The 25,338-nt window shown below is 40.0% G+C and overlaps 1 protein-coding gene across 2 annotated transcripts; it reads right to left on the bottom strand.

Annotated features, from left to right (window-relative positions):
* AGGF1 (angiogenic factor with G-patch and FHA domains 1) lies at positions 1-23,565 on the bottom strand. 2 transcript variants are annotated; one of them, XM_028748326.2, is made up of 14 exons: positions 23,217-23,565; positions 21,121-21,220; positions 19,569-19,768; positions 18,641-18,787; positions 16,720-16,908; positions 14,348-14,417; positions 8,219-8,330; positions 7,436-7,487; positions 7,213-7,314; positions 6,818-6,983; positions 5,390-5,472; positions 3,605-3,732; positions 2,719-2,818; positions 1-1,222 (listed from the first exon to the last, which is right to left on the bottom strand). In XM_028748326.2, exons 1-14 carry the CDS (start codon positions 23,373-23,375, stop codon positions 1,022-1,024), a joined length of 1,809 nt encoding a protein of 602 aa, XP_028604159.2. In that variant the 5' UTR covers positions 23,376-23,565; the 3' UTR covers positions 1-1,021. The 2 variants fall into 2 exon arrangements, with proteins under 2 accessions (XP_028604159.2, XP_028604158.2); XM_028748325.2 differs by lacking the exon at positions 14,348-14,417 and adding an exon at positions 9,782-10,124.
* Between the last annotated feature and the right edge of the window lie 1,773 nt (positions 23,566-25,338).

Here is a 25,338-nt window from a genome sequence, read left to right as displayed (position 1 = left end):
TGTTGAAAGCACTGTTTTATTAACATTCAATAAATAAGTGTTCAACCTCCACCCTGAAACAAAAGAAAACCAAGATTCCTGGCCTAAACTCCATTGCCAGCAATGGATACAGAACAGGCCCAACAGGTAAATAAATAATGCTCGTCTGCCGAGATTCAAAGCCACTCTACTGATTTCAAAACGGCCTATTTCAGAGTGGCTTGAAGACTTACATAGTAATCAGATAGCAATTTATATTTTAGGACCAATTTACACTTTAAGAATAATTGTAGTACAGAACTCTTGGAATGCAGGTGGAAAAAATGCATGATTGAATATAGTTTTCTTGGAACTCAATGCACACAGAAAAATTAGGCTAGAATTGTATGCTAACCTTTCAAGGAGAATTCTTGAGTCCAGCCAGGAAATCTGCAATCAGTCACAATCCTCCCATATAAATTCTGTAGTAACAATTCTTAAAAGTGTATTATACCTTTGAATATCATGGCAGTTTCTGAACATGCTACCTCAAGACTACAACAAGATTAATACTTAACCCTCAATAATGTCCTTCATAGAAGAAAATAAGGTTGTTAGAAAATCTTGGTTAATTTCATATAATAGGAGTGAAGCGGTGAAGCATATCAATAATGCTCCCTCTTTTGCTACAAAAATTCTCAAAGGACTTTGACCATATACACAAGGCATGGTTTTTTTTGCATCAGTTCACACATTTCTATGAGATCCATGAAGAGTCCAAGAATAGATTAATTAATATATCAATTCACTGACTAGGTGGGTTAAAATGTCTTCCCTCATAAATTACCCATAAGTTCTGAAAGTTTAATATCAAAATCCATTCAACCAAGTCCTGGGCCAGTCACACGTTTTGTGTTTTAAAGAAAAATGAAAACATAAAAACCAACCATGTATTGCAGATAACTAGCCAATACAGCAGTCTAAGAAAAATACAAATAATCCAACTTCCATTTTAGCATAAAATAAAAATCTATTTAACCATGGTAACATTAAATCCTGAATGTCATTCTGCAGTTTCTCTAACCCAAGTCAGATCCTTTGGTGCATTTTTCTGTGTTTTGGGCTCCTGAAATTTTTCTGCAAATCTCTCTCTTGCTTTTTCCCAGTTCCTTCTGTTCTTGGTGCTGATGATCTGAACCTCTTCTGCAGATGTAGGAGTAGCTGAACCTAAGCCTGCATGCTTTCTGTGCAGTTGAAGTTTGATCTGCCGGACAATGAATTCTTATAAGCATAAATTCAACAAATAATATACATTCAATAACTTTTAATATCTTGAAAAGCTGGAGAGAAGCACATAATGAGGAAACCTGAAAACTATGTTCTCATGCTAAAGCCACCATCTGTGTATGTGTGATGCAACTGACACTTTCAGCAAAGCTTACCCAAAAAAATAAAAACAGAACATTATATAAAAAATAAGTCTAAACCTAAAAGAACAGTGGGATTAACAGGTAACAATATCAGTCACACTATTTTATTTTACTTCCAAATGCCCACTTATACAACAATTTTATTGACTGAAACAGTCGGTGACTTTTCTTGTACACAAACTGTAGTACCTTCAAATCTCAAAAGTATGTTTTTATTCAGGATAGCCATGAAAGAGTAGAAGAGGTCCAAGCCGAAGGTACACTTCACAAGCTAGAATATATACAGTGGTACCTCGGGTTAAGTACTTAATTCGTTCTGGAAGTCCGTTCTTAACCTGAAACTGTTCTAACCTGAGGTACCACTTTAGCTAACGGGGCCTCCCGCTGCCGCCACCTCACAATTTCTGTTCTCATCTTGAAGCAAAGTTCTTAACCTGAAGCACTATTTCTGGGTTAGCGGAGTCTGTAACCTGAAGCCTATGTAACCTGAGGTACCACTGTATCTGCACCATAGTGACAGGTACTGGGGGGAATTCCAATATTTTCTGAGTGGAATGGCTCCAAGAACTTAAGAGTCCTGCTGATCAGACCAGAGGCCTGTCAGTCCAGCATTCTGCTCTTACAATGACCAGCCAGATGCCTAAGGGAAGGCCACAAGATTGACCGGAAATAGCATGAAAGCAATGATAGTTTGTGGCATGTGTGAGTGTGTGTACACACACTAGGGGAAATTGCCCACCAGTGAACTCAAACTTCCCCACAAGTATAGTGCCCTTTTGCAGTTCACTCAGCTCCTTTCTTTAATATAATGATATGGGTTCTTTTGATGAAATATTAATTGCACATTTGAATGAATATCATAGAACAGGACGTAGCTAGAAAAAGCGTCTGTAAAACTTCCCTCATATCCAAGCTTTCCCATTGTTGGGTGTTTGTGCATTGCCTACCTCCACTCAAGCCTGTTTCCTAAAACAAACATGAAATAGTAACTGAAATAGTAACTGATGACCCCCCCCCCCCCAATTTTACTACAATATGTCTCTATCATTCATTGTGCATTAATAAAATAGGTTCAATAATCAAAACATACATCCCGGAAAACAAAATAAAAACCCCATCAAAAACTACTAAAAGTAAGCAACCTCAGAAGTCCCGCAAAGTTCAATGACACTTCAAATTGTGCATAGGATTGCAGTGTGAGTGTACTCCACAGCACAATGCTATTAAACAAGTATCATTCGTTTCAACAGGGTTTACTTCCAAGGAAGTGAAAATAGGGTAGCAGCTTTAGTCTAAGCTTTGCGCAATTTATACATTGAAGTAGACCTACCGGATCCTTCATTCCGCCACCACTCTTTCCGAGCCCATCTCCTTTCTTCCATCCCATCTTCTCCAACATTTTGTGACCTTTGTTGCTATCACTAATTTCACTTTAAAAACAAAAAAACAGAACTTTTACATGGGAAGGAACTACTTACTTTTACATTTTGAGAGAAAACTGTTTCTCCTACAGCCAAAATAAGTGAAGATACAGTGGCCTTACTACAAATTGCCATTTTTTTGAAATGGTTCAGTGAAATCTGCTTATCCATAGTTTATATCAGGACCTAAATATGTTTCTGCATGGTAGACTATTTACTAACAATATAATACTAGCAAACTCATACCTGGCATTTGCTCAAGAATGCAAAGAAACCAAAAAATCAGTGCCATTTTGAAATCGGAGGCCAAGATCAATGCAGTTTTTAAAAGGTTCAGTTCACTATCTTGATTCAAATGGCATCCAATTGTATTCACACACAGACAAGAACCTGCTCTTTGATTTCAGAAACCATAAAGCAAAACCGTCACTATACTCATTTTAGTGTCTGCTAAAAACATGCTTATTTAGACAAGCCTACTCAGATGCATAGAAATTTGATGTAATTTTAAAATAGGGTTGTTAATTTTTCTTAATTTTGTTTTATCTTTTTGTAAATCACTTTGAGGCTTTTTTTACAATCAAGTTGTGTATATTTTTAAGTCAGTAAATAAAGTTTGATTACAATTATTTTAAGAGGTGTTCAAATACACAACTTTCAAAAAAAGATAGTAAATGATATGTGGTTTAGAGAACGGGAAGTAAGCCATGTGAATAACTGCACTGCATGTGTGATAGGTTAACACATTTCTAGAGATATATATACTTGCAGAAAACCAACCAACTAGCAACTTACACATGTACAGAGGCTGGAGCATCATCTCTGTGAAAGTTTCCTTCACTTCCAACTGTCTCACGGCGTTTTCCTGCTCTGTCTTTGTAGTTTGGGTTTTTTATAACTTTTTCATTTTCATATTCTGTATTCTTTAAAAAACAACAACAACCAATCAACCCCATGTTTGGAAACTTATTTGTTTCCAAACAATACATTTAACAATAAGGCACAGGCAATGGGAAAAACAACTCATACACATTTTAGGTGCATATTAAATACACTCAGTTCCCAGCATATTATACTGTAGAGTTTGATGTAATTCTAGAAATATTCCATAGATTCCTTTAAAACCTTGCAGTATAGAAAAGGTGCAGATACGTGCAGTAAAAATGATTGGGACTTGAAACATCTTCCCTACAAGGTGAAATGACTAAGGGCTTCTTAACTGAGTGGGAAAAATGACAGCTAAGGGGGCAGGGGGACATGGTAATGTTTTACAATATATATATTGAAAGTGAAGTGAGTTTTTCTTCCCCTTCCCCAATACTAGCAGTCAGGCCATCACATGACATGACAAAAAACCCAGAACTATTTCACATAATGCACAATTTATTTTTCTAATTTGTTGCCACAAACTGGAGCAATGGCTACTAGCTTAAATGTCTTTTAAAAGGAATCGGACAAATACATGCTGGGTTTAAGAAACCTCTGGATTCTAATGCAAGTACACAGCAAGAGGCAGCTATTGCCTTTGGGCCCTGCCTGGAGAAGACAGTGCTGGACTAGATGGACCTTTGGCCTGATCTAACAGGGCTGCTCTTTTTTTTAAGTAGTTGTTTTATTAAAGGATTTTCATAGTTAATAAGGGTACATATAATGTCTCTGTTTCCAATTCAGAGAGTCCTTTCTACAGGTCAGTTACATTTGGTGTGAGACACTGCTATTACAGACAGTGTGACGCTGGGGGGAGCGGGGGGAGAATGGGAGTACTGATTTTTCATTCTTTTGCTTTTGGTGTCAGCATTGCAAGAATAGGTTCTTTATTTATCTGTTTGTTTATGTTGGTGGTGCGAATGGTTGGAGAGCCCAGAGAATGGCTGGTTGCAAGAAGATCAAACGCATCCATTCTTAAGGAAATCAGCTCTGAGTGCTCGCTGGAAGGACAGATCGTGAAGCTGAGGCTCCAGTACTTTGGCCACCTCATGAGAAGAGAAGACTCCCTGGAGAAGACACTGATGCTGGGAAAGTTGGAGGGCACAAGGAGAAGGGGGCGACAGAGGACGAGATGGTTGGATAGTGTTTTCAAGGTTACCAGCATGAGTCTGACCAAACTGCGGGAGGTAGTGGAGGACAGAGGTGCCTGGCGTGCTCTGGTCTATGGGGTCACGAAGAGTTGGACACGACTAAACGACTAAACAACAACAACAATTTAGTTGATTGCAATGAGTTTTGTTTGTGTGTGAGGGGGTAGTTATTCTTAAGTGTGCACATGAAGGACTGCTTTGAAATGCAGCTGTATGTTAGCAACGACAGTTTGGAAAGACCCTGCTTGCAATCTAGAAGATTGAGTTGTCTTCTCTTTGACAGTGTCGTTCCTGGTACAACTGCTGTAAAATTACCCTGAATACACAGGCTCAATGAATTCTACTCTTGTGTTTCATAAGACAATTCATTCCCATCTAACCAACACTTGTAACTTCTACAACTAAGAATATGATGCAGAATACAGTACAAATATTTTTTAAAAACCTGTATGTCCCCAAATCCAGTAATTTATCAGACAACTTTTGTTAAAAAGGAACTTACCTGCAAGCCATACTTAACACGAATTTGTTTTAATTCTTTTCTTCTAACCAATTCCTTCTCTTCTTTTGTCAGAACAGTGCAAACTGAAAGAGTACAAGAAGATGATTCAACTAAGTCAGTAGAGACCCATTGGCAGATGGGAATTCAACTAGAGAAAATTTTGTGCTATGCTAAGGCTAGTGTGCGAATTTACTTGTAGGCACAACAGCACTTTCAAAATATCTTATTGGCCATTTGAATTCAACTTCTAGGCATACCATGGATTCCCTATTATCTAAATTGGATGAGGAACCTTTCTAAATCTGAGGGCCATGTTCACTCACAGGTAACCTTCCAGGGGCTGTGCACTATTGGTGGATGTGGCCACAGACAAACGGCTCTCCAGCCTTCCTCCAGGCAAGCAAAGGGTATTATAACAGTTCAAAAATATATTCCAACTTGGTAAGTCTGCACACGAGTGCAGAGCAGGGCCAGTGAGAGATAGGGAGGCCATCTATTTAGCCTCTGAACCTAAAGCTCCCCACCTCGATCTAAATAATGGATTATCTTCTTCAGCTTTGGGGGTTTGCAATAAGTTTCATGTCAAACTGCCAGTCCCTACACTGCATATTGGGAGGTAGGGCACAGTTGATATATAGCTATAAGAGTACTACGCTGAAGGTTGTCTGGTATCCTCATTCAGTACTGAGAGGTGTATAAGCCAGTGATTAGTGCTTCCCTTCAAGCTTGCCTTTTCAGCACTAAGTACCTCTCTCCTCCCAGCACAGGAACATAGGAAGCTGTCTTATACAGAGCTAGTCGACTAGTTCATCTAGCTCAGCACTGTCTACACTGACTGGCAGTGGCTGCCCATGGCTTCAGATGGGACATTCAAAGCTATACTTGAAGATGCTGGGGATTGAACCTGGACCATACAAATCCAAAGTAGGTGCTCTACTGCTGAGCTATGGTCCTGCAAGCACCATGAGATGAAGTCCTCTCATTGCACTTGGGGCACCAGGAGCAAACTGCAGCTCTTTAATCATTCCCAGCTGACCTTCACTTCTTTCAGCTGAAATGGGAGTTGCAGAAAAGTAGGATGGGGCTGAATGCTGCCCAGGTGGCTAACCCTTACCTAACCCTTCTGAATATCCAATTGGAAGATGTTGAGATAATTTAACTTGAAACAAAATATGAAATTATGAAGTCTGGAAACTTTTGCATCTTAGATTTAGTTTGCTTAATGGAGCCAAGACCACCTTTAGGCTGAAGGCAAATTTATTTTAAAAATGCTTCAGTAGTGTAAAAATAACAAAAACGTGTAGCCTTTTTCCAAGTTAAGTCATTTGTTTATCTACTTAAACTTGGGATCAATCTTTTTCCTGGAAATTGACAGTACATTAAAAAAACAAAACAAAACAAAACCCTCAAGCCATTTTTATCACTTACTTGAAGATGCACTTTTCTTATCAAGGCGAAGATGGGCTCTGACTTGCCCCGGTTCACATCCATCGCAGGTTTCACTCCCAGGGTGTATGTGAAAGGATAAAACCGTTTCCCCAATTTTCACTTCATCACCATGTTCCAGAACATGAGGTTCACTCTTTGTTTTAGGCTATAAGAAAAAAGGGAGGGAAAGCCAGACTGCAGATAAGTGCTGATAAAAGGTTTCTGTACTGCTGCTTCAGAGAGAGATCAAGGGGATCACAAAGTGCGTACAAGCAGTAGCAGCATTATGGGGTGAGGGTGGGAAGGGCAGAAAGGAACCAGAAAAGGGGAGCAGCAATTTCTAGTGACAGGTAAAGGGTAGACCAGGCAGCAGCACCTCTAATGGTTATGCTTACCTGTAAAATTTGATTTCCGTTAACCACAGTACCATTCTGACTGCCTTGATCCACAAGAACATAACTTTGCAATTCATTATCAAAGTATACTTCTGCGTGAAACTGTTAAAAAAATAAAGTGTTTTAATACAGAGCACATTTCACTAACACAGCGTTAGGTTTAAAATGAAGTATCTGACGAGTTAAGACATCTTTCTTTTAAAGTCCTTAAAGAGTTAATTACCTTACTAACTCCAACCTCTGGAATCTGCAGTGTATGTTCCATATCTTTTTCTCTGTAAACAGAAGTAACAGTTACAAAGCCCACAAGGAGAAGTACTGTGAAAAACCGCCTTAAGGACTCAACTGTGCAATCTTATGCTGTAACACTGAGCAGCACTCTGGCAGGACCTACCATCTATGCTTGCATAGGGCTCTCCTTTTAAATTATATTTTACAGTCCAGTGCCCCAAGCAATGCTGGGTAGCTGGGTATAGCCATTACTATAGTTTCTCACTAGAGGGATGCTACATGGGTGGCATTTTAAGAAATTAAAACAGCAGCTAGACTCAGCTAACCAGCGCTGCTTGTAAAGCTCTTCAGACCAAAATGCTAGACTACAAAAACTACAAATTTCTCTTAGTTGGGAAGTCATGCCGTCTTCAAACCAATTTAAATATGTAGTAAATATGGACTTCAGTGGTAGTTTTACCACTGAATGATCTAGTTCAGATATATTAAAATACTATTTATTGTACTGCACTAATTCCCAATACACAGTATTTTGCCTTTGGCAACACACAAAGTTCAACAGAATTCAATCACCATCCTAGTTTCTTATATTGAACTGCCATGGCATCTATCCCTGGCATGCTACTATTCTAGGAGTCAAAGAGTATGATGAATTGATTTAAACAGAAAAATCGTGCTGTCTTATTGTAAGCCACTCAATTCAATCTGGTTCAATAGAATTGGCAATCTTATCAGCTAACATAAGCATGGATTTCTCTTGCATATTTTGTATTACCTTCCAAATGTGGCAGGTTTGACAGCTGTGATGATATACAGAGATCCCATTTGCAGTACTGGTGATCTAATCACAATCACTCTAATACAAGGGGGCCAAATCTTGTCTCCGCCTAAATCAATAAAAAATAAGCATCAGACAAATCAATGTCATCTTTCCCCAAGCACCCTTGATTTTCAAAAGTAGGGTTAAGACTGTAGGAACATCCTGCTGGATCAGACTAATGCCCCACAGCACCTTATTCTCACAGTGGCCAACCACATGCATATGAGAAGCACTCTCCTGTCCTGCAGTTTCCAGCATCTGTTATTCAGAAGTGAGCTGCCTTTAAACATGGAGGCAGAAATAGCGAGCCTTGTGGCTAGTAACCATTGAGTTCAGCCAGTACATCAGTTAAACCAAAAAAGGGTTGATGTATCAAAACACTGTAAAAATTAACTGTACAAGCACATCTAGTAGAAAAACTTTTGACTAGCATATTTTCCCAAAGTTGGCCTTTTAAGAGCCCATAGAAATCAACAGCCTGGTTATTCTGTTGTGCCAGGAAGTTTATCTTGGTAACAGACATTTAAATTAAAAAGTAGGCAGCATCAGTATAGTTACAATTATTTTTGCTAGCAGCCAAGGCCAGCAGACAGAACTCCCACTTCTTCTTAGAGTAGAAAGGAGGCTAGTGCTAAGTTTCCTAACTGATGCAATGACCATGTGCTGAATTAGTTGAAAGGGGCACTGAAGATAAGTGTTGCCACGAAGGAGACAGAGCTTTTGCAGCAACAGAGGAAGAAGACACTGGGGCTGTTCACAGAATCTGGATATTTAGCCAACTTGAAAACTAAACTACATGACAGCTACTCCAGATGTGAACCTGGATACAGGCTCCAAGATGAAGAGAAAGGTCCTACTACTTGCCACTGTGGGAAGCACAAGGACAAACTAATAACCAGTGCTTGCCAAGTGGTATTCAATGATACCAACAAAAGAACGAAGGGCGCCTAGACTCCTATATACAGGGGACACTGTATTGCTCCCAGTATCTGGAATATTCCTAGACCAAAAAGAACAAAACTTTCTCAACATCAAACTATGAAAATAAAATATTGATTAGTGGAGGGGGGTGTCTGTTTCAGAAGCAATGCCATATAAACAGCTTCTTAACCAACCAGCTATGCAGGTGTACATTTGTATACACACCACGAATAAGAGTAAGCATCTGAGTAAGCATCTGAAGAAAAACACTAATTTCTGAACATAACATTAGTGTCCCTCCACTTTACACATACAATATTTTCAAGTAAGAAGTCTAAATAGATCCATGTAAGCAGCAACGTCATGAAGTATCTTCATCTGACAGCTTTTATAGTGATAAGATACAGCTTTTACAGTTATCCATACTTAGTTGCAACATCTGAAGACTAGAAACGGAGAGATCAAGACAACTTTTGCCATTTTGCTGAAGATCTATAGCATTCAAACTTGTAGGTTTCAATTTTTGATATTATCCATTTTTGCTTGTTCCCCAAACTATAAATATTTAAGGATACTTTGTAAAAACCCAGGATTCACCTTCACTGTCAGTGTCTTCTGAATTTACAGTTTCTTCACTTGTTACTTCATCTTCACTGCTATAGTCCTCCTCTTCAGAGTCTGTAATTTCCCCTTCTTCAGGCTCACTCTCTGTCTCTGTTTTACTGTCCTCTATCACAGCAGTACATTGTGTGTTCTCAAAACGTAAATTGGCGCCAGTTGTGATAATTGATTCTTTGGCTGATAGGCTGTTTCTTGTATCAGTGTCCACCTTAGCCTTTTTCAGATTTGGACCTTTGTCTTCTTCTGGAGAACTTGGCTCATTGGTGGTAAAAAGGCAATTCAGATTGCTGGATGATTTCTGCTCATCTGTTTTCAAGTCCTGAAGATTGAATGAAAATCAAACTTGAGGAATGATAATAACGTTGTTCTTTTAATGACTGGATTCTTTTAAGGCACAAGATGCAAAATCTGTAAGCAAGCAAGCTAGTAATGGGAAATGGAAAAATCAGTTGGTATCTGATCAATTTTAACCATTCTAAGATAATCATGACTAAAGGTCCTCTTCAGTGCTTGGACATTAAAGTTTATAACCAATCTTCAAATCCCTTCACTAACTTTTCAGAGTTCCTGTCTTTACTTAAAAAAAAAAAAGGCAAAGAATGCTATCCATTCTAGACATTCATTTGTGGAGGTTTCTCTATTTTTTCCTCTTTCCCCCTTTCCCATTTAAAAAATCCTATGTTCCAAACTTCCTTTCTTTGTTCTAAGCTACTTGCTTCAGTGCTCTTGTACGGCACTAGCCAGCAAACCAACCAACTAACCATTACTTTCAGATTGTGACAGGAAACACCGGGGAACAATAACAATATATTTCTCCAAATAGCTGTCCATTCCTTTTCACAGAAGAGAGTGTATGCCTGGCATGGACCTCCAACGTGATGAGCTAGCCAGACAGAAAGCAAGCAGACCAGTTGCTCCTTCAGAATAGTGGCTCTGCTGTTGACTTTCCTTGGGCCAGATTTGTTTGGGAGGGAGAAGAGATTGTCAACCTTCTTTTAATTCTTGATCACTGTTCTGTACACAGGCACCTAGCGTTTGAACTAGCTCCTTGATATAGGGAAGTTTTTCTTCTTCCCTTCAAATGATGTTCATGAACTATGCAGGCTAGCTCCTCATCTCATAGGGAGATTGTATTTGGGGATCACTTGCTCCTTTCACATGTCTGTACTTTACAAATCCCTAGCCTGGAAAACGAAGTCATACAGTGCTGGCTCAAGGGGGCCAATGATCTAGCTCAGCCCCAGACATCATGGCATTACACTAGTGTAAATATTTAGGATAAAAGCATTTCACTCTCACACACCAACATTTGCAGATTATTTAAACCATTTTTTTTTCTTATTCAAAATTAGAAAAAGTACTATACAAGTGTGCTAGTATCTGAATCATCCCAGTTTTAAGGTGGGAAATCCACACAACACTTAATACTAAGGTCCTATCACCAATACTCGTCAATGTCCTATCAGTAGAAATGTTCCTTTACAGTTCAAACAGTGCTCTATGTACAACTATTTGTACACTCTCATCCACTGCCACACACTGCAACAGAACTGTAAACGCAGCTATCAAATGATTACATTTCTGCAATTGTGCAGTATCAATAGGCATATCCAAATAATACACAACACAAACCATCTTTTCACAAAATACTGCATTATTTAAGGCCAACTACTTAATCAATACATTTTCAGTTTTCTCCCTCAGCCCAACAGTTTGGTGATAATTCCCAAATGTATTAGCATCAATGACCTGATCTGTACTGGGATGGATGCTACCATTCATCCCAGGCATATAAAACAAAAGCCAGTTACTATCTCTCCTCCATAAGCATGAGATGAAGTGAACATCTCTTGGGATAATATGTGTCCTTTCCCCCCCAAACTAACAAAATGAATTTCAACAGGGACAAATGTATGGTTCTGCACTTAGGCAGGAAGAACCAGCTGCACAAATATAAGATATGGGGCACCTGGCTTGCCAGTAGTGCACGTGAAAAGGATCTAGGGGTCTTCGTAGACCATAAGCTTAATCTGAGTCCACACTGTGATGCAGCAGCAACCCCCCCCCCCACTAATGCTATTCTAGGCTGCATCAACAGAGTTTAGTGTTCTGATCAAGGGAAGTCCTGTTCTATTTTGCCTTTGTCAGAGCACACCTGGAATACCGTGTCCAGTTCTGGCCACCATAATTTAAGAAGGATATTGACAAGCTGGGACATGTGCAGAGGGCGGCAACCAATATGATAAAGGGCCTGGAAACCAAGCCTTATGAGGAATGGTTGAGAGAATTTGGTATGTTTAGCCTGGTGAAGAGGAGACTGAGAGGAGATAGGATAGCCATCTTCAAATATCTAAAGGGCTGTCACATGGAGAAAGCTTGTTCTCTCCTGCTTCAGAGGCTAGGACCTGAACCAATGGATTCAAGTTACAAGAAAGGAGATTCCGATAGTGGAACAGATTTCCATGACAGGTGGTGGGCTGTCCTTCCTTGGATGTTTTTAAACAGTGTTCAGATGGCCATTTGTCATGTATAATCAAGCTGAGATTCATGCCTTGCAGGCAATTGGACTAGATGACCCTAGGGATCCCTTCCAATTCTACAATTCTATGACTCTATTATTCCTTTTCTTATTTTCCCTTAAGCTTCATTTATTTATTAGATTTCTCTCTCAACATGTCATTCAAGAAACCCAAATATACAATATTTCTCTCTGCGTAACATACAAAAACAAGTAACACTAAAACAAAAAGCACTTCTCATATTCTCAGATAATTAATCTGCCTGCAATATTTCCTGTTAACAGAGAAAGGAAAGCAAGTCAAGATTAACAGTGGACTACATGGTAATTAAATATGCCTTTAAAAAAAAATTAAACAATTACAAATATTCTTCTTTAACAATCAGACTTGTAGTAGAATAAATACAACTCATGAACTATCAAGCCATTCTCTAACCTTATTACACACAAAATTTCTCTGAAAATGGAAGTTCAATCAGATATTTGAACGCATTCTAAAACAAAATATATATATTGTTGAGAATGAACAAATAGTCATACATAAGGATAAATGAAGCTTTCTAGATTCATATGGTCCATGTGAGATCTGCTGTGTTAGATGTTTTTGCTGCTGTACTAGGAACAAAATATTTTGGAAAAAACTTATCAAAGTAGTTCTCAGAGATGGACTTGTACAGATTTTTGCTACAAGCAGATGATGGCTTGTCCAATACAGTTTGCCATTTGAAAAACCCCAATGCATAATGTGCCTGCCATTCCTGCAATAGCCTATTTTGCTTGCTGCTCCACTTCATCATTCCTGCTGCAAGCACCACAGTCATTTCCCAATTGTAGCAAAATCTGAAGTGAAAGAGAATTTGTAACCCCTGTGGAGTGGCATTTCATTTCGAAATGGTGATTATATAGAGAAAATGAAGTGCATGTAGCTAGGGAAACAGGAGCATGTAAGCAACTGGGGAAGGTGAACAGATAAAAGGAGCCTGTGTGAGTGGTAAAGAGGGCCATTCTCCCCACATTATTTCAAGCAAAGTGGACTGATTTAAATCAAAGCGCTTTAAATTATGCAAATTACCAAGAAAGAGATTTAAATTTAAATAAAGATTCCCATTTAAAATGCATATATTTCCTTAAAAAATGCCAAGCAAGTATTCCTTCTACCTTCTGTTTCCCACAGTTAAATGATACTGATGTGCAACTAAATAAGTCTTTATGTAATCTAAAGGAATAATATAAAACCACTGGCCATGTGCTCCACACATCTCTCATACTGTAGAATTATGTCTATTTATAGATAAGGCATGTCTGCATGCAAGGATACTAACGGAGATCACTTACTTGAAGGCTAAGGCTTCCATCCTATGTACCCTTATTTGGAAACAAGTCCCAATGAATGAAGTGAAATTTACATCTGAACCAGCATGTATAAGATGGGCTGCAACAAGTATCAAGAACTTTTCAGTTTTGCCTCTGGGCAAAATAGTCTTTCCTCATCTGCTTAGTTGGTAGAGCCAAAAATATTAAGTTTCTTCACTGAAAACACTGCAGAGCTCAGGATAAGATCGTAAGGACTCAGTAGTGCATCTTGGTGAAATAACGGATGGAAACTCCACCTAGATACTGTGATGCCTTGCTAGTTCCTGACTCCAATAATATAAATGCATGACCTATCATACTGTCTGATGACTGAAGATGTGTTTCCTGCACTTCTCTTATTACGAAGAAATAGAGCCCTGCATAAGAGGGCCATAAATCCAATTTTAAGAGATTATATGTTTAGATTTATTTCATTTTATACTAGGTTATTTTAATAAACTTACTATACCTGAAACTTAACTTAAAACAAATAAATCATTGATTGTTATTTAGAATGTCTAAGGCAGAAAGAACCCCTATTTAATCATAGCATATGTGTGTAAATTAGAACTGATCTTAAGTTATATCTTTATGTAATTAATTGTTTTAATGGTGCTTTAAGATCAACTTTAAACATCGTCAGACTGATGCGTTTGGTATCATAACTCTACCTTCACTAGAAGTTGCCAATCCAGAAGATGAAATCTTCAGATTAGCCATGGTTTCTGTCAACTGATGTACCTAAAGATGAACAGTAGCAAACAGTAAACAATACAGTGCAAAAATGAAGTATGTGTTGAGAGTACTATGGAAACATATTACCTCTGGACAAATTGCTTCCAAATTCTGCATATTTCAATTTCCTTAACACATGAAAAAAAATCAAATGCTACCATGTCCTTATCTCACACACGTACACATGGAAGGTACAAAGCTACAGAAACATTATATTCTTTGCAGCCAGGACACTTCCAGTTCTAAGACTGCACAGTCTTAGAACTGCACAGATGCAGAAATTCAGAAGTCTACCCCAACACAAGGCCACAAGGGTATCCTTGAGGCAGATGTGATAGCCATCCCCCTACTCAGTGCAACAGCAGTGACTGGCAGTATGTGATCCCTGCCTAGGGGACATGTAGAGAACATCAGCAGAGAGGGTGACTTCTTGCATCCTCCAGTACACTGCTGCCTGGAAATTAACTGCTGGCTCTCCCCATTTTCTAGACACCTGCTCAAACCCTGGCTTCAGCAGAGTAAATCACTGTTTGCATCATTACAGCCAAACCCTTCACCTACATCACGGCACCAACAGTATCACACAGCCTTCCTGCTCTTCAGCTTGAAGATGGGAAATGAGCTGCAGCAATGGTGTACTGAAGTTTAACAGTTACCCAATATAGCCCACTGCTTAGTATAAAATGTTGTATCACTTTGGTGAGTGGCAAGTGTTGCAACTGAAAGGAGTCAAAATATTACCATTGCCATGTGATCTAAGAGATCCACAGATTGGTTTGGCAGCCAATCATTTCCAAGCAGCCAGCTTTAAGGTCTAAACAGAATATTATACTCAGCACCCGCTGCTGACATACATTCCTGTCAAAAAGAGATTCAGGGTATCTCCCCAACAACTGGTATGCTGCCTTTAATTCTGGAGGTAGAATAGAGCCATCATGTGGCTTTTATTGCATGCCGAATATGCATCTCTTTACCCTGGTCCTTGACAGCTGAGATATATGTCAAAGACCTAACTTTTTAATTCATTCTAAACTCTATTTTTGGTTCTGCATTTTGTATTGGGTTTATGTGGTTTAAAAATTCATCTTTTGTTTTCCTGTAACTCACCCTAGGACCTCATGTCAGTCTGGAAAGCTTAAAAATGCTTATCAACTGGTAGGCAAGGCTAGTCTAGAATAGGCCTGCAGAGAAGTTGAGGAGGACAGTTTTATTTTCCTCTCTTCTGATATTGTTCCATTTCTCCCATTCTCCTCCCTCCTCTGAGAAAATGAGCAAACGGCAGTGGATGAAGAAATTCATAGTCCCAATAAAATTATCTATCAACTTAATCAGCCTGTACAAGCCTTTTCTCCCCTCACCCACCAACTTCCCTCTTTAACGTATTGAGTAAATGTAAGTACCCTTAACAGCACAATCCAGAAACAAGTCCCACAGAGTTCAGTGAGACTCACACTGAAGTAACTGGGAATAGGTTGGAGAAAGGATCTCAAGTTGACACAGCTTGATTTTGACCAGCCAGCAACTTACAGATCCTGCCTGCTCTCATGCACAATAAAAGAAAGCGGAAAGATAAGAAAAATACATCACTCAGTCATGAGACACAACTAAACTGAAGAGAAGTGTACTTTGCTGCATGGGAACCATTTTCTCATACAGCATCAGAGTAGTTTGCTGGTCTTTTTAATATCATGTCTGTAGAGGTGAGGACAAGTCACTTGTATCCACAGTTATAAAACCTAACAGCATTGGCAGCTGGATGTACCAAGGGCTGATAGCCATTTATCAATACAATATTTCTGTTTAGTTAAGCCTGGCTTCCTAAAGTGGCACTTTATCCACTCAGTCCAATTTTCTATTCTCTAAGGCATGTATATCTGGGTTGGACACAGTTAACTGGGAATAGGTTAAGCATAGGGAAAGAGGGAGGATTGTTCTGTTTGGCAAGATGAAATATTTGCACTGATAGAACATTAAATGAAGCGCAAAGTTGTATTCCTTCCTAAGAATGTATTACTGACCAATTTTTAGCAATTAAGTGTTTTACCAAATTATAATGGATATAGTAACTAACTGCTACAAATTTTATTCTCACATCATGCATAATCCATTTATATAGTACAAATCAATCCCCATGTAGAAAATAAGGGAATTTTTACTGTCATTCTGAGCCATTTAGAATGCATACTGTATAAATTTTTCTCTTAAACACGCGCCATACTTACCTGACCTTAGAAAGATGCTAATTTTGATAAAAATGCATCATCAATCACATTTTTATTTACTAAAATATAATTTGTTGTGAAGATACCTTATGCTCATTTGCCCTGGGCCATTCTGCATCTTTTCTCTTCTTTTTGCCTTTCCTGTCTTTGCTATACTGAGCAGTTGCTGTTTCATAAGACTGTAGATCCACTCGTGAATGGAACTGATATCGGCCACTTTCAACATCACAATAGTAATAAATTCCAGTATTTGGATCATAATATAGTTGGTTTTCCTTTAATGAAACAAGAACAGTAAATCACTTAAAATTAAATAAAGCAGGTTGTATACTAACATAGCAAAATCATAAATTAAAATATGGAAATGCTTAGAAAGGGAACAGTTAATTAGCAGGAACAAAAGCAAATTTAAATGAGCAATGGCCACAAAGGCTTCAGTATATCAGCTATATATTCAACTAAATCCTTGCATGGGTAGAACTACTTCCATTTGCACAACATGACTTCTCCCATATCCACACCATTCCATTATTTGTTCTGCACGGTGGGGAGAACACTCAGAACAAATTCAAGGGACATGCAGGCAAATGGAGAATAGTCCCATGTGCAAGTCAAATTTGTTCTGCTCACATAAGGATTTACTTAGCACTATGTTGAATATAACCTTGAGAATTTAACAATCCTGTATAGATATGCATATCCATTTAAAAGAATGGTAAACTCTGTATTCCAGGCCATCAAGATAATTAAAATATATAGGTAAGCAAGACTACTGAATAACTTCTGGCATGCATAAATTTCTTCTGCTTCAGCTCAACTACAAAACTACCTCCGGCAAAAGGATGGAAGGATGAATTTAAAAACAAGATGAATATGTTTAAATCACACTGATCCAAGCACGGAAACATATCTAACTTTAAACAATGCTTCAATCAACCCAGACTTTGAGAATGAAAAACAATGCATATTTTTAAAATGTGTGAAGGGTAATCTTTAACCTACTGTAACTGAATTACAAGGGATTCCAAAATGGACATACAAATACCATCTTATTTATTCATTAATTAGTCTCATATTAGAAGGGCTAGGTATAAATGGCTGTGATTGAGTCACTGTGCATAAGTGCAGATCTGCTAATTCATATACAGGGTGGCCCAAAAGTAGGTACACAGAAATAGGTATACAGTTGAGTCAGTGAAATTAATCACAACAGATTATATTGGTACATATAACTGACACACAACAAAGTGGCAGTTAAATTTCAGGCTGGCAGCTGGAAAGAGTAGTGGAGTCAAATAAAAGGATTAGCTTTCTTTACTGATATTGTGAATTTTGACAGCGAACTTGAGTCAAGAACAAAGATAGTGGGCCACCCTGCAAACACATACAACTGCAGTTACCATTTGCCTGTGATCAACACATTTTGCATGAGCTGCATCATTCCAAAATATATTGCTCACTGCTTTGTGGAATAGGAGGCATACAATTAGGTGTGTGTATTGGATTCTAACACACACCAAACCAAGTTGGGATGCCTCAGAAGGATTTAGGAGTTGCACAAGGGGAAGTGGGATTTATACAAAGCTCTGCAAATCAAATCAAATCAAATCTAAGCTAAGCACTTTGCGCTGCCTTGGCAGACCAGACATTAAAAACATGCAGCAGACAAGTGCCTGCTAAGGAAAACACCAGGATTTTTTGGAGGGGGTGGGGAAGACATGGAACAACTTTATAAGATTAATATCTACTGGTAGTTTAAGGAAAACTGCAGGATCAGGAGATGGGAGAGCTCCTTTGTGACATACAGGTTTTATTTGTAATCAGAGTGAATGATTTTGGCATTTACATGAACGTTACCTATTACATTAAGAAAAAGCTATTCACGGCCAAGAAAATATTTTTCAGGAGAACAACTATCAACAAATCCATTTTTAGTTTAAATTTGTTATTTATATTGAGGAGTATGAGATTATTTTATATGAAGTAAGCAACAAATCAAATATTTACCGAGTTATAATAGAATCCAGTGCTGTGGTCATAATATAATCCGGTGGTTTCATCATATATAAATCCTGTTTGTGACACAGCAGCCTCTGCAGCAGCCCTCAAGTTTTCTGCTAATGTACCTTCTGCTAATAAAGGCTCTTCTGGTTTCTAAGATTATGAAAGACAACATAAAGATGATATTTATGTAGCACTTTGAAACACACAGTCTTAATTTTGTTTCTACCCATAGCAACCCTGAGGTACACTGCTATTATATCATCCCACGGATGGGGAATAGAAGCTCAAAATAGTGAACTGCTCAAAAAAGTCCCTGACTATGCCAACATCCAATTTCGGCTCTAACACTATCCACTGGAATATACTGGTTTATATAAATAGGTAATCCTACTTAAGTTTCCCCCACATTGTAAATTATAAGGGTAAAAGTCAATCAAATGTGAGTATCATTCCATTTGTTTTAATCATTCCATTTGCACTGTTCTACATGAAAGTTAATGCAGTTAAGGAATCACATTAATAAAGCTAGTTCTTGTACAAAAGGAGTTACTGATTTAACTGAGGTTCTAGTTATAAAGCAGAACAAAGCATACTTTGTATGTATACAGCACTTAATACCAAGTCCTTAAGAAATAAAAATCCAACAATTGAAACTAGATTGGTTGTTTCTGTACATAATCCTCTGCATAAAGATAGCAGCAATCATTGGTGCTGTGGGAAAACCAAGGGAACCAAGTAAAAGGCTCTTAAGGATAGGGAATGGCTTTGTTCTCTAGTGCCAGTGCATATATGAATGAAACCCACTCTAGTTGTTTTAAACCATTTTTAATGCTGTGTTTATATTGCTATGGCTTGCCCTTGGACTTTCTGATGAAGAGTGGGTAATAATTCTAATAATACTACTAGAAAAGTTGAGAAACACTCAGCTCACCTGCATGTTATGAACCACAGCATCCTGTTCTCCAACCTCGAAATGCTCTGTGCCATTAACATCTGGCTGATCACCTAATTGTAACTGATCTGCACAATCAGAGTTTGATCCTTCATTATCATAACTTGGCTGTATTTGTGCTCCATTTAGCTCATGAGGATCAGAACTATTATTATAATAATTATGATAATAGTAATAGCCTGCAAAAAGTTAGGAAATAAATGTATTAGCAATGCTGTTTTGATTTGATATTGTACAGTACAGTATATGGAAGTTGGATTTATAACTGTACATCTTATCTATATTTGTCAAGCATGCCAAAAGGATAACAAAACCTTACAATTCATATTATTTTTGTACAACTGCTTAGATATATATATTTTAATATATTAAGTAGTTTATAAATTAAATAATCAAAAATCGAATCAAATATTTACATATGCTTAACTAGGACTTGCCGATTGTCAGGTCGGCGGTTCGAATCCCCGCGGCGGGGTGCGCTCCCATTGCTTGGTCCCAGCGCCTGCCAACCTAGCAGTTCGAAAGCACCCCCGGGTGCAAGTAGATAAATAGGGACCGCTTACTAGCGGGAAGGTAAACGGCGTTTCTGTGTGCTGCGCTGGCTCGCCAGATGCAGCTGGTCACGCTGGCTTGCCAGATGCAGCTTGTCACGCTGGCCATGTGACCCGGAAGTGTCTTCAGACAGCGCTGGCCCCCGGCCTCTTAAGCGAGATGGGCGTGCAACCCCAGAGTCGGACACGACTGGCCCGTACCGGTAGGGGTACCTTTACCTTTAACTTTGCACTTCTTGCAAGTAATGCTATTGTTACTTTCATCAACAGCTAAATCCCCACAGAAAATTAAGCACCACCACCTTAGGATTTATATAAGCATCTTTGCCTCAAAGGTCATGCAAATAATAATGTTAAGTGTCTAGAAATTCCAAAGTAGATGAGATAATGACGCAAGGCAACCAAGCCTTAAAAAAAAGGGATTTCCATTTAATGTATATAACTAAATAGCACCAAAGCATGTCAGGATTTATTTTTTTAAAGTGTAAAGAATTTGGATTAACACTTCCCCAGCAGTTTGGTGACACACAAATGAGACCTACAACAGGAGTTTGCATAAAGAGGATTTTTTTGTATTTGGTGAAGGATGTAAGCTGCCTTAAGTATTTCTTTAGAGACAGAAAAAAATATGGGTATAAAATGATCCAAAATAAATCAACCAACCAAGTAATTTATATCTGAAATATAAATGGGAAAAGTTTTAAAATACAAATAGATACACCTGGAATTTACCTCTTTTTAAGGTGGAAAATTCTACCTCTTTTTTTATTCCATTAAAACTCCTTTCACTTTTTTTCAATCAATGGGATTAATGCAATGGACAGGAATCATTTTTCTGTTAGATTATCTTAACCTAATAAAATGGGTTCGAGACCACGAAAGCTGCAAGTCCCTTTAGATTGTTTTTGCTGCAAGAAACTAACATGACTACCCCTTTGGAAATTATTTTAATTACTGACGTTGCACCATTTGCTATTTACCTTCATGTGACCATTCAGCAGCATCTTCGGTTTGCACTTCTACATTGGATGTTGCCTTCTCATTTCTTTCTCCGTCACTGATTTTCTTGAGTTCTTCAATCTACAAAACAGGATAATTATGTTGCAAACCGGAGTGCTCCACCTCAGGCAGAGGTCGGCAACCTAAGGCCCATGGGCTGGAAGCGGCCCATGAGGGTCACTTAACCGGCCTATGAGCCACCCCCGAACCGAGCTGCCCGCTTGGCGAGTCCCTGCGCACTACACTAAACCAGCACAGCGCAGTGACTCTTTTTCGTGGCTCCGGAAATTGCTTCTGTGCATGCACATGCCAGAAATCGCGCCTACGCATGTCCACAGCGCTTGAAATTGCTTCTGCGCAGGCGCGATTTCCGGCGTCTGGGCATGCGCAGACGTGATTTCTGGTGTTGCGCTGCGCTGGCCAGGCCCATGGAGGACCTCCGCGGGAGTGGTCCAGCACATGCCCAGTAAGCCTTGCCAACCCCTGACCTCAGGATTCTAGCCAGCCATGCTCTCCTCCCAGATACTACAAGCAGTTTAGGAAGTTTTGTCCAGGGGTCCTAAAGGCCACCAAGCTTGCTAAATCCTCCTTGGGCTGTGGATTTGCCTCCCTTTTACACTCTGTATTTCTGCATACACCATGATCTACAGAATCATGCCTATATCTCCCTCTTGTTTCTCAGTGTCTCGACTCCAATCCTGTTTGCACTCAACCACCTGCTTGCTCTTAGCGGGAATGACCCATGAATTTCATTAGGATTAGCAGTGTGCCTTAAGAAAAGCCTGCATGATCCATTACTAATCCTAGGCTTTGTGGAACTTCCTAGGCTTTGTGGAACTTATCAGTAAAAGGTTGTGAAAAAAATACATATCATGTGAGTAACACAATGAGTTGGAAACCAAGTGAACTATAACATTTATGGTCATCTCTTCTTGCACAAAGCCAGGGAAAGCAGTCGCCAATATTGGCGCATTAACACCATGGGTAGGCAAACTAAGGCCCAGATCCGGTCCAATCGCCTTCTAAATCCGGCCCGCGGACGGTCCAGGAATCAGTGTGTTTTTACATGAGTAGAATGTGTCCTTTTATTTAAAATGCATTTCTGGGTTATTTGTGGGGCATAGGAATTTGTTCATTCCCCCCTCCCCCAAATATAGTCTGGCCCTCCACAAGGTCTGAGGGACAGTGGACCTGCTCCCCGGCTGAAAGTTTATTGACCCCTGATTAACACGGTCAAATAGAGTGGTACCTTGGGTTACATATGCTTCAGGTTACAGACTCCGCTAACCCAGAAATAGTACCTTGGGTTAAGTACTTTGCTTCAGGATGCGAACAGAAATTGTGCTCCGGCGGTGCGGCAGCAGCGGGAGGCCCCCATTAGCTAAAGTGGCGCTTCAGCTTAAGAACAGTTTCCGGTTAAGAACGGACCTCCAGAATGAATTAAGTACTTAACCTGAGGTACCACTGTACTTCAAAAGCAGAAGCAGAGAAGGAAACCATGGAAGCTGCTGTGCCTCGGTGAAAGAAAGGAGGTAGTGGGTGATATAGCTATTAATGATAAATTAACATGTGTCGTTACGGTAAACCAGGGAATATGCAGGAGAAATGATTTTGAGGAGATATGGAAGGTGTCTGTAGAATTTGTACTGTAAAAACAGAAAGGGGTCAAACCATCACTAGAGGTGTTGAAATTTTGGGAGGTTGGATAGTGACCATGGAATGGTCTTGGTGTTGGAGTGCACATTTTTACTCTTATTTATGAATATTACTTGGTAATTAATAAACAAACAGAAAGAAAGAAAGAAAGAAAGAAGGAAGGAAGAAAGAAATGTAATAAATCGAAGCATCCAGGTGCTTAGATAGACGGGCGTTTCTCCTGGTGAGGCTCCTATACTTTCTAACAGGTGAGAGACAAGGAAGTCAGCAGTGAGCCTAAGCGGCCCAGGCAGGAAGCAGAGCAACCGCCTGTCCCCAGAGCAGCAGAGCCCTTGAACCCAAAGGCCGTTACGGGGCGACCTTATCCCGGAGGTTTCCCCGCCTCGCCCCCGACCCCATGAGGCGAGAGGGCCGCCCCTACCCGTCTCCGTAACTTGGCGGCGCTGGCCTGGGCTTTGAAGCGCAGCTTCTTCTCCCGCTCCAGGCGGCTCTGGCAGGCGCCCAGCTCCGACTCCAGCGCAGCCACTTTCTCCCGCAGGGTCGCCACCTCGTCGCCTGGCGGTCCCGGGGCTTCGGCCATCCTTCGGCTTCCACTGACCCCAGCCTGGCCGCCGCCGCCGCCTCCTCCTCCTCAACGGCCGGGGCAGGGGCGCAAACGCAGCGGCCGAGCGAAGCGAGCCCAGCGACCGTAACGGCTGCTCCTCAGCGCCCGCGACCCGTCGGCGCCCCTCGCAGCCATGGCAGCGGCCGCGCGGACAGGCCCCGCCCCCTTTCGCCCCCCCCCCCGCCGCTTTCTTTATGGGAGACCGGCTGAGGAGCGGGGAAAGAGCGGAAAACTTTTTCTTCGGGGCATGCAAGTGACCCGGATCTCGTTTTCATGAAAACAGGAAGTGACGCCAACTGAGCGGGGAAAGGGAGCGGGAGATATAGATTTAAGAACTTTGTTAGAGGGACGCGCGGACCTGAACTTCCAGTAACGCATTGGAACGCTGTATTGAACAGAGTTGCTTTTTTTTGGGTGGAGGGCGGAGTTGTAACAAGGATGAGGCATTTTTTTTGCGGATTGCAGGTGATTTGGTTGGGTGCATAGGCTTACCCTCACTTGAGAGCGGGGGAAGAATACACATTTGAAAAGGTCTGAGTCAAAATGCCCTCTAAAGCACCCTTCCACCATTGGCTTGGCTTGCATGGTAGAGGCAGCAGCGGTGGTGCTCCGAGGAGTGCTAAAAGTGCTTTGTGAGTGTTGTGAGTAGTTAAAATGGTGGCTAACCCCAGTCAGCCAGTTCTCATCGGAGTAGTGGGCTGCAAAAAAATGATTTAAAAGAGACCCCAGACACACACACTTTTTTATTCACACTCAACATTGCTGACATGATTACCCGAGTAGAATTTCCAATTTATTCATACACATTGTGATTCTGGTGCATTTTAATAGTTTCGTATGTACTGACATTCACTTGGTGATATCTTATTGTCATTCTTGTTGGCTATCATTTGTGTATGCTTTTCTTATTTACTTGTGTGTGCATGCACTTTCATACACAGGTACACATTTGTGCACACACTTTCACACAGGTAAATTTATACTCCACATTTAAGAGCAAGATATATAAATAAAAATAACCAGAAGGTGTATACAGTGGTACCTCAGGTTGAGTACTTAATTTGTTCCGGAGGTCCGTTCTTAACCTGAAACTGTTCTTAACCTGAAGCACCACTTTAGCTAATAGGGCCTCCTGCTGCCGCTGCACCGCCGGAACATGATTTCTGTTCTCATCCTGAAGCAAAGTTCTTAACCCGAGGTACTATTTCTGGGTTAGCAGAGTCTGTAACCTGAAGCGTATGTAACCTGAAGCATATGTAACCCGAGGTACCACTGTATCATAAAAACAGCACAGCTAATTTTTTTTTAATAAAAAACAACCAGTTTGTTAATGTCCAATTACTGAATATCCTGTGAAGGTACAATGTATCTTTTTGCTCTTCTGGGATGTCAGTATTTCCCATAGCATCCAGAAGGTGGTGATGGTGTACTGTTGATAGTAGTGGTGGTCTTTCCAAGGCACACATTGGTGCCTTGCTAAGGCTATTAATTCTTTAGGCAGAATTTATTTCAGATGTTATAAGAGGGGGGGGAAACCTGCTCGTTTTCCCTTATGGGGTATCCAAGAGCCCGTATAGAGTCCTTAAGTAGCTTTCCTATCGGAAGGAGAAAATAACAGAGGCCTACCAGAGAATATTGAGAAGCAAGGCAGCTCGTAAGCCTGATCTTTATTAACTGTTGCAACAGGGTGATCACAACCACACGCAGGAGGCAGGTGGGACCCAGAACAACGTTGTGCAAGCCCTTATATAGACTTTTGAATTTGCTCACCCTGTGGTTCAAGACCACCCCCCAAAACATCATACATCCATCATAGAAGGAGGCGGGCTACAGCAGAAATACATCACCGGGAAGTCTACAACAGAAATCCTGTCTGGCAGGATACTGATAATGGTTACTTGATTGCTTTACCTGGGCAGCCTGGCCATTCCTTTTGAGA

Source organism: Podarcis muralis, chromosome 11 (assembly GCF_964188315.1).
Source record: "Podarcis muralis chromosome 11, rPodMur119.hap1.1, whole genome shotgun sequence".
NCBI lineage: Eukaryota > Metazoa > Chordata > Lepidosauria > Squamata > Lacertidae > Podarcis > Podarcis muralis.
The sequence above is the reverse complement of the archived record's forward strand: the minus strand, read 5'-3'. Positions and strand labels throughout refer to the sequence as shown.